The following is a 10,634-nucleotide window of genomic DNA, read 5'->3' on the forward strand; positions in this document are numbered from 1 at the left end:
AACCAAATACTATAGATACAGTGTTATCATTTTAAATTTATAAACCAATATATTGATAGGCACTGTTTCTTCGTGCCATAAAAGTGACGTCAGCTTTAAACAAAAGATTTTATTACTTAAAGCGTTAATCCTGTTTTGTAAGTTTGTCTTATAGCGATGTCTTCTCTTTACCCCAGATGACGTAATGCTTTAATGACTTTATGACCTTGTTTCGGACAACCATCTAACAAGTTTTATGACTGATCCCTATTGGCTAAATACCAAAGTGCATTGCATTCACATTTTTTTTACACCACTTTCAGTGTTCAAATTATATTTGTTATATTTAGATATTGGTTTCTTTGTTGTATCTGCCAACCTGTATATATGTAGCTGTTTTCCACCTCAAAAAGTACGAGCTGTTGAAAACAACAAACGAGACTAGCGGACTCCTGTTGTGTGAAGGCAAGCTCGGGGATGAGAGCGAAGGTTTAAGGGTTAATAACTGAGTGTCTATTGAATGGTAAAATATGTCTGATAGATGATCATATAATAAGTAGTAAAAGGTGAACTTTTCAAGACTATTGATACTGAAAAATTTATCTCATGGATTTTGCTGTATGAAAAGTTAAATAAATAAATCTGTTGCTTCGTTTTTCCACCAGTTTTATTTTATTTTTTCTTCAGTGTATATTTATGAATTAGATTAAACATTAACATTCTAGAATGAATTTAAAGTTGTAAATGATTATATAAACATTTTTGGTCCATAACAAAGATTAACACATTGGTTACCACGTCATTCAGGAAGGAGGGGGATTACATGTGTAAAAATTTTTCAATGAACTGATAAACACAGTTGGTCAGGTTCAAACGCAGTAAAAAGTTCTGTACGTAATTATTACACATACTCAAATATAGGTAATAAAATCGTCACTAACATAAAAGGCACATAGGAAAAAAATTGCACTTTGCTTGAAAACTTTTCATAAATACAGCTAATAAGCAAAAACTGATCAGCAAGCTAATTTAGGACATTTAACCTCATCTAACATTTTACAATCCATTAAAGATTTCAAAACGAGCATACCATTTTTTGTACAGCAAAAATCAAATTCCGGAATATTGTAGCAAGAGCTGACTTTGCAAGCAATTTTATCACCACTACACATGAATAACCCACTTGAGAATTAAAAATACATTTACCATGTTCAAAATATACAGAATTACACATGTTACAGGACCATGTTAATGCATAAATCCGAAAAGAACTTTCGAATCTTTATGATGATACAAGCCAAAGAAAATCCAGTAATCAAAAGTCGGTTTATTTTTAAATATTTAACACAAAAAACTCTGTTCTTACTCATTCCAGTGATAGTAGAAATACTCAATGTTACACATATAAAATGACTCATGAATGTATAATATAAACCTATGTCAATTCAAAAAGTTAAATCAACAGAAATACCAGGAGCAACAGATGTTTTGTGCAAATCTGCATAAAAGTAATCTCAATTGAACAGCGCTTTAAGCAGAACGCTGTACAGTGCAAAAACACATGAATAATGGATATGAAAGGCTAATGTGTGTACCGATGTTGAGAATATGTGTATCCAAAGCGAACTGAAACCAAATGCAGCACTACACAGCATCAGTATCGTGGAGAAGATGGGTCTGTTAAATAAAAGTTTCTAATAAACAAAAACATTTTACAAATGCTCATTGTTCAAAATAAATACTTTCAAACATAGACAGCTAAGATATACAGAAGTAGGCTCCTCAAACAACAAAAAAGCCAATTTTCTCCTAGACCTAAAGGCAATAAGTCAATTTCACAATCGCACACATACACCTATAATGAAATTTAAACAGGCTCCTTTTAATTACTCTTCGTTAGTTTTGGTTTTAGACCAGAACCTAGACTTTCTTTATTTTCCCCACATTTTTTATCTTACTCTTCTATAACAAATAATGTCAGGAGTAAAAAACCTAGAAATAAAAAAGGAAAACAGCCTACCTTAACCTTCAGATCTAAGATTAAGCAACTTTAGTTTTTCAAATAACATATTTGTAACAGCATGGTGCAAAAAACATCAAAATTGTTACAAAAGTTGATGAAAATATAAGTGCACAATAAATTTTCAAAAACTCTAACAGCCTAATAAAAATAAAGATTTTATTCTGTTTAATACATTTAAAATAGATGATATACAAATAAAATGCAATACCAGATTTGTAACGCAGGTTATTTAAACTACTTACAGTGTCATCTTGAGTGGCGTTGGTTTTTATATTTTCGTTTTTTATAACATCATCAATTGTGTCAGGGATAGGTTGATTAAGAGTTTCAGGGAGGGCAAAAGAAATAAATCCAGCAATAAGAGAAACAAGTCCAAATATAACAAATGGAAGAGGTGCCGCAAATTTTTTCTAAAGAAAATGACATAACATCAGCAAAATGCATCACAGTATTGTATCATAATCTTTAACCTTGGACTGAAAAATTCTTTACACAAATTAAACTTGGTGGTCATTCCTAATCTGCAGAGACCCAGTTGCCAAGCTTATCTTATACAAGCTCCAAAATCAACACACATTTTTAAAGTCCTATTATCTAAAAACTTCAAACAGTTCCTCAGAAACAAGGGCAAGGGTCGTTAATGTTTTGCCCGAGCCTGATATTACATCGGTAGTACAGTAGATTCTGCTTATTATGAAACCTTGGGACCAGACCATTTTGGTCATAATATCCAAATGGTCACAATAACCGAAACTGCTACAGTACTGTTTAACCACACCAGGATAAATATAGTTAGGCAAAAAATAACAAAATATGTCATATTCATTATTTATTTCATTAACATTAAGTAGTAACATTAAAATGAACATCTGTAGGTGAATTGGGAATACAAATGACACATTTATCACTGTCAAGTTGCATAATTAATTAACATGAAAAATTGATAGAAAATCTAAAAAAGATAAAAAAAAATGGATATAATATACGGAGAATGGCTGTAGTAAACGAAGAATTTTATATGGCAAAATTTGGGACCACAACAAAACGGTCGAATAAAGCAAGTGGTCATAATAAGTGGATTCTACTGCATGCCACTGGGTATCAAACCCAGATCGTATCATTTTAAGAATGGAGCACTAACCACAATGCCACCGAGCCAGCAAAGATCATCATCAATAACATCCTAATTCAATGATATTTTTCAAAGCAAATGATTGGAATACAAAACGCCATAATCCTAACAGTTTAAAAAATCAATTCATTATTTCATAAATGCAAGCTAAAATGAAGGGATTTTTATAAAAACTATATAATATTCAGCATTTTATAAATCAAGTTAAACATAACTTTTTCTCACCAAGCTAGGGATGTATGGTGCAAGCATTCCACCAACCCGGGCACAGACTGATGATGTACCCATTCCAACATTTCTTATTACTGTTGGAAAAAGCTCTGAAGCATAGATGTACACTATGGCAAAAGATGCAGAAATTGCCAGTTTACCGAGTAAACCCAACACTAGTTTTGCTGTTGAGGTACCTTAAAAAGTAACATAAATAATTTTAGAGCAACTTGCAACTTTTACATGCAACTATAATATAGATGTCAGAATCAGTATATATTTGGCCAGACTTGTAATGATTTAAGTCTAATTCCAATGAACTGACGACTTTTGGAAAATCAAATACTGTATATTACAACAAAGACTGTACATTACAACAAAGACTGATTAATTTAACCACGTTTGCTTAATTTAGAAATTTGGGTAACTTGCTGTAACGTAACTTGTATCAGCAAAATGCCCATCATATATAAAAATATATACTTTTTACTTATCTTATAAAAACCGTTCCACTGTAATAAATTGTAATTGAGCGCTTACTGCTTAAGACTAACTTGAAAAAATTAGAAACAAGCATTTAAATCTTAAACAGTTATAAAAATAACCAAGAAACCAATTAGTGTATTAGTGCTGACCAGTGTCTTCATTGACATGGACAAACATAATTGCAACACAAGCAACTCCACAAAATAGCAACGTTCCAGCAAGAGTCTTTCGCCGCCCAGCCCTACAAAAAGAATCAATTATAATATAAAGGCAACAATAAGCCACAATAAGAAATATTTCTCCCTTCAATTTAAAAAGTCTACTTACATGGTTAAGGTTATAAACATGAACACTTCACCCTGCACACACACAAATACAAGTTTCATTCTTACCAGTTCCTGTCAATCAAAAACATACTGATCACATATGATGGAAGCTCAACCAATCCAGATAAAGCAACACTGGTATACAGATTGGGACTCAAATCTCCAGCAGCCATTGTCAACCCGTAATATGCGAAACTGCACACAAACCTGTACAGAAAACACAAGCCACTTGCTACATTTTCGTCCACAACAGTTCACAAAACTGCTCTATTCAGGAAAATCAATGAAAACAAGGTAAACATACTGTAAAAATAAATCGGCATACACCAAAATACCAAAGCTTTATTTTGCCAGAGGAACCAGTGAGCTACATGCATACCATAAATAACCCATCACAATAGTTCTGACAGCTATTTGTCTTGATGTAAAAAGATCTCGAATTGTATACGTAACAGCTTTTTTCTTCACTGAGTGACGTAAAATTATTGAACTACCTGTTGGTGATAGAAGAGTAATGTAACACAGGTGTCTAGTTATCTAAAAAATTTGCAAAATTATTCAAAATTCTAAGGAAAACTACACATAGGTGACACAAAAACAGCAAAATAACATTCCATATACTGACATCGAAAGAATTTTTACCTACTGTGACAACGATTTAACATGACTCTGTGTTATATTTTTTAATCTGTACTATATGATACCGACACGTGATTAAACTGCTTTAAGTGCTTGTTTAAGAAAACTACAAGACATATACGGAACTTGTTATAAATTACTTACAAACAGTTTGAGGTACACCATTTTTCCTTGCCATGTATTGTAAAGTATTTTCAGCTTCACCCACTTTTCCCTGTGAATAGAGCCACCTTGGTGATTCTGGAACAAAACTACAAAAAGAATACATATGAAAGATGCACATGTTCACACATATATTCTGCATAACATGATCACACTCACATTAAGCCAAGCAGCGGGAGAATACCAGGCAAAGAGGTAACAAGACAAAGATCATGCCAATTGGTGAAAATGCTAGCAAGTCCTGCAAGTGCTGCAATGCCAACGGCGAAAAGGGCAGGCATTATGTTGCCTATGGAGATACAAAGCTGTAATTAACGTTTCACAAAGAGTGAATAAGCTTATGTATAAAGAAAAGGCAATGAAACATGTACACAACACACAAAAAATTTAATCATATGTGATTTTCTACAGAACATTTAAAAAGAATGCTTGAAGTAAGGAGCTCAGAACTCACCTGTTATAGTCCAAACAGATGAACCCAATAGCTCTTGAGCTAGAACAAAAGAAACGAGGACGGTACCTCCCTGAAATACTCCAACAAAGTATCTGATAGCCGCAAGTATTTTGTAGTTGTTTGCAAACGTTGTTAAAAAGGATGTGAAAATTAACATTCCGAACACTAAAAAGCACAATAACATCACACATTGTTAAATGCACTACAGTATATATAAATAACTGCATGCTTTTTGAAAACAATACTTCAAAATATAGCTAGTATTACATTATTTCACCTTTGTAAAGCACTGACTTCCTTCCAAACTTATCTGATAGCTGTCCAATTAAAAGGTTTCCCATAAGAACACCAAACATAAAAATTGACTGCACCAAATCAACAGTCCACATTTTATCATACAGCTTCCACTATTGGAAATCAAAATTAATGATAAATACAACAAATAGTCAACATTAACTAGTCAACTAAAGCTGTCATCTATTTAGTTTCATAGAAAGGAAAGGAAGATTAGTAAAATTAGACACAACTTGAGCATTTTGTTTTGCCATGATTGCTTGACGTGCATTTACTACTACATTTTAATAGTGCAAAAACGTTAATTTCAGCGCACAAAATATGGAAGACGTTCAATTAGTGAAAAACAGATGTTTTGTAAATGATGCAAAACTTTCATTGCAAGGAAATAACGTAAGGTGGCTAATACGCCAGGTATACCTTAAAACGCATTTAACCGTAAAGTCTATTGAAAGATCTCATCATCCTGAGAATGAGCTACAAATTGAAAACATTTGCAAGGTGTAAAAACCTCTCCATCTTGATCAAGCCAGAAAAGGTAACAATTACACATTCTAACTTTACGAAGCACGCTTAGCGGAACGCAAGTGGAAAATCACGCTTATACTCGGCTGGAAAGTTTTTTGTGTTAATGACATATAGTTATAGTAGGTTGCTATGCCCCTTCCACATCGTGCTAAGATAAAGATCAGCGCGAAAGGTTCCTATACATGTTTAATATGAAACTATTAATTGTTCGTTGACAAAGTAACAAAGAGGCCTCATTTTTTAAATTGAAAGGATCAATGGTTGCCACATTTGAAGATGTTCACAAAATAAACAGAAAACAGCCAATTTCAGTGATATCTACAGATAACTGTGCGCCCAATGTTGGCTAAGTTTAAGTGTCTAAAAAGTAATAATTCATTCAATACCTCGGTGACTATCGTTACCATTCCAACAGGTTGCATTATTCCACGGCTGGTTGTAGTCACATCAGGTTTTGCTCCAATAAACATTATTTGTACCATTTGCAATGCCAAAAAAAACTGAAAGTCGAATACTTTATAGTAAATTTAAAATATAACTTCAGTAAGCAAACAGCATACAACAAACTGGACATATCTACTGTACATTTCAAACATTTTAAATTTCTCATGACCAGCATGTAAGACAAGTCATAATCTAATTATTGATGCACCAAAACTAGGCCTATAGCATCAATTTTAATTTTTAAACTAGTTTTTCAATAGTGCCCTGGCACACTACATGAGCATGCTGTTCTTGTTTATAAGATGCTAACACCTAGATAAAATACAATGACAGTGAAATGGAAATTCTAGAAACCACACAAAATGTGAGTCTATCTTACTAAAATTAATTAATTATCGATCCTATTTTAAAATACAGTAGGCAATTGCAATTATAGTCAATGTGATGAAAAGTTGTGATTAAGGGACCAGGGTAATATTAGTAAAATTGATTATTGGAATATCAAATAAAACAATAAAATATATAATAATTGATCAATAATAAAGCAAATTTAAATTCTCAAAAAAAAATATCAGCTAGCTTAACTTAAACCATACAAATTTAAATTACATTAACAAATGTAAACCACGTACAAATCGTAACTTATTGCTTTCAGTATGCAGTATAATCTACCAAGACATTTATCTTACATACCTGAATTGATGCTAGACATACAAATGACGATGCTTGGTATCTGCCAAAGTTTCCAACAACTTGAAATGCTTTTTCAACATCCATTTAAAAAATATTTTGCACAAACTCTGATAATGTAACTTAAATTAATTTAGCTACCAGTTCCAGGACAATATGCAAGTGCTGCTGAGTGTTGACATCAATTCTAAAAGTCAAATCTACCGTTGGTGGTGGTGTGATGATCTTTGAATGATAGTAACATGCTAAGAGTTGGCCAGATTAGAAAGTATGATTGTTATCAGTGAGAAATTATTTGTAGAAGTTTGACTGAACAGTGGACATCCCATATTAATGGTAGTTTATTTATTACAAAACGGGGTTCAAAGAACTAACTTTACTTTGCATAAATTGAAGTGAATTTGAAAAACTTTGATGCACTCGATGGTAGTTTTTATGTGTGCATGTGCTGCACTTTTCACTATATGCTATAGCCAATTAACAGATTTATGACTAGCAGCTTAGCTACTTTACATAAACTAACCCGACTGGAAAGTACAGCAGTTTTCGATGAGAACTCTTGTGTACAAAGCCGCGAATTTTAGCATGATGGTGTGCACTGCAATCTCAATTCTTTGTTTATTTGTTATAAATTGGCATTCAAGCAACTAGTACAGTAGAATCCGCTTAATAAATTCACCCATTAAATCCAATTTGCTTTGGGACGGAATTTTTGCATTGAAAAATAGCCGGTTAATAAAACCAAAAATTGCTTTATAAATCCGTTTCATATTGATTTTTGTGAAAAACATTTAACGTAATCTCAATAGAGTCAAAATTTAATGTATGTCAATCGATACAGTATGTCAATCTCAATGAATCGTACGTTTTCAAACTGGGATTACTTTGTCTGGACTCGACCAAACTGCATTTAAAAAATAGATATGTTTTACTCTATGAAGAGACAAATAGATGACTATCCTAGAGTGACCTTTTCACCAAAACAAACCATGCTGGATCAGTTTTTTTGCATTGACCGCTAATAAATAAATATTGTGCAAGGTACTATATTAAAATATGTGAGCTTCTTTTTGTATAGTGTACTCATTTCTATTGTGACGGATAATAAATCCACCGCTTACTAAATCCAAAATGGCTTAGGACGGAGGTGGATTTATTAAGCGGATTCTACTGTATTTGTTTGTTTATCTATAATAAATCCGCTTTAAGAACGGTCAACTGTAAAGGTCCAAAAAACTACAATTCTATAAAGTTTGTATCGATAGTTAGGGAAGTTATAGTGGTCCCAAACAGATAACAAATTGCATGAGATAGTTGGCAACAGATATTTATAACTTCTAATAGATGTAGGATAGATAAGACCAAAGGTGCATGAGCAATGGCAACACTTACTTTTGTTTTTGGTGGCCATGCTAATCTTTCATCATTAGATAGTAATACTGTAAGACATTGTAACATAAAATTTATCCTCGGACTGAAGATTCTTTGCTTGATTTAAACCTGGCGATGATTCGTCATAGGCGATCATTCAAGCCTCGTTTACAAAGCTTAAACCTTTGTGCAAAGTCCCGAATATTTTTGTTCTTTTTTGTTTGATTTCCGTACCATATTTTCCGAAATTAGAACTGTTTACCAGGTCCACTGATCAGGAATAAGTGTCGTTAATGCCTTGCCCAAGGCGTTACAAGTTACAACGATAGCGCCACAGCACTGTCAAATGGGTGTCGGTATCAAACACGAAATAGAAGCCATAAGCAGTAGCAATTTGATCTTGAATTTCCATTAAAGGGAAATCCCCGTTAAATGATGAGCAAGCCCAAAAATGTATCTTTTTGAAATTTTGAACGTCTGCCAAGATTGGATCAAAGTAAGGGGTGAGTCTAAAAAAAACTGACACTAAATCAAACAGTGGTTGCTAATAAGTTTACTGGCGAATATATTCAAAAAAATATGGAACGGATAGCCAGGCTTTTCCTAACAGGGCGTATCGGGGCGTTTTCCGAGGGCCACTATAAGAGGCCTTACTGGTGATTTATAATGTAGTACTGTAATACAGGGTGCGGCAGAAAAACCTACCACATTTCAAACTAGGAAAAAGAGACAAAATTTATAAGCAATCAAAGCATTTATTGCCTTATCTCAAAGTGAAAAGGTTACCATTTGATGTATTTATGTTTTAAGGATTACATCCTGTAGGTGGCGCCCCTCGAGGCCTTCCAGGTGGCTTTCGCTTTAGTGCTGAACCCGTAGCTCTGAAATTTTTGACCCAGAGCATTATAGATTTTCGATTGGGTCCAGAATCGTTACGGTTTAGTTTGAAATGAGTCTTAAAATTTCTTAGCGTTCAAGTCACAGATACCCATTTCTAATGAAATCTTCCACAATAAATGCACGGTGTTCGCCAGTCCAGGCCATTTTACAAACAGATACAAAATTTTTAAGATTTGCACAAAACATTATTTACTTCTACAAACTAAAACCTGAAACACAAATGGTAAGTCCTTTGCTGCAAAGTTTCAATTCAACCTCCTGTCAGACTGCTACAGCTTTGGTACAGTAACAATTTGAAATGTGGTAGGTTAACCGGTACTTGTCAAAAATGTAGGCCTACCGACAGTACCGGTATTCGGTACAGTTTCAAAAAGGTAGTTCAATACTTTGTCGGTACTTGGTACCGGTACGTTTTGTATAAAGGATGTTGTTCCAAGTGCGATTATCGTCCCAATTCTTGCCCAGCAACAGGTTACTTTAGGTCAAAACATATGTGGCTCACTTCTTGCAGCTTTGATAGATATTTGTACATTAAAAAAGGACAGCCTACATGTATAGTAGTATGTATAGTAAATTTGTGTTTTCTGGTTTACTTTAGTTTCGTTTAATTGTAATATATAGGCTACTCATTCTTGGTTTGGTGGTCGTGGTAACCTTCTATTGTTGTAGCTCCACTGTAATTTACAGACTGCACATTTTCGGCCTTCAAGCCTTTGCCGCTTTTCCCCATTCGTTGATTGTTTGTGAACATACTTCTTCTTGGACTAGTCTACAACGGGTTAGCACCATTTTTTTCGCTCCCCAGAGTCAATGGTGAATAAAAAACAATAAAATATTAGACTGCCGTTAAACTTGGCTGAATCCAACCCAACTAGATGGTAATAAGACACTCATGTCACCTTTTAATTGTTGCGCAGGCGTAAATACATAAGACGCGCGGCATGTTAAGGAAAGTGAGCCGGACGGGCATAGGGAGAGACGACACGGAACACAAGA

At 33.7% G+C, this 10,634-nt stretch overlaps 1 protein-coding gene across 5 annotated transcripts; it reads right to left on the bottom strand.

Annotated features, from left to right (window-relative positions):
* Positions 1–628: 628 nt before the first annotated feature.
* LOC143459360 (solute carrier family 22 member 15-like) lies at positions 629–9,057 on the bottom strand. 5 transcript variants are annotated; one of them, XM_076956492.1, is made up of 14 exons: positions 7,891–9,057; positions 7,509–7,592; positions 7,371–7,410; positions 6,620–6,733; positions 5,689–5,818; positions 5,412–5,576; positions 5,117–5,246; positions 4,940–5,046; positions 4,536–4,650; positions 4,223–4,363; positions 3,980–4,071; positions 3,360–3,541; positions 2,245–2,412; positions 629–1,656 (listed from the first exon to the last, which is right to left on the bottom strand). In XM_076956492.1, exons 4-14 carry the CDS (start codon positions 6,713–6,715, stop codon positions 1,624–1,626), a joined length of 1,359 nt encoding a protein of 452 aa, XP_076812607.1. In that variant the 5' UTR covers positions 6,716–6,733; positions 7,371–7,410; positions 7,509–7,592; positions 7,891–9,057; the 3' UTR covers positions 629–1,623. The 5 variants fall into 5 exon arrangements, with proteins under 5 accessions (XP_076812607.1, XP_076812624.1, XP_076812599.1 ...); XM_076956509.1 differs by lacking the exon at positions 7,509–7,592 and having other exon boundaries at positions 8,760–9,057; XM_076956484.1 differs by lacking the exon at positions 7,509–7,592 and having other exon boundaries at positions 7,371–7,477; positions 8,760–9,057.
* Positions 9,058–10,634: the final 1,577 nt, after the last annotated feature.

This window comes from Clavelina lepadiformis, chromosome 1 (genome assembly GCF_947623445.1).
Source record: "Clavelina lepadiformis chromosome 1, kaClaLepa1.1, whole genome shotgun sequence".
In the NCBI taxonomy this organism is placed as follows: Eukaryota; Metazoa; Chordata; class Ascidiacea; order Aplousobranchia; family Clavelinidae; genus Clavelina; species Clavelina lepadiformis.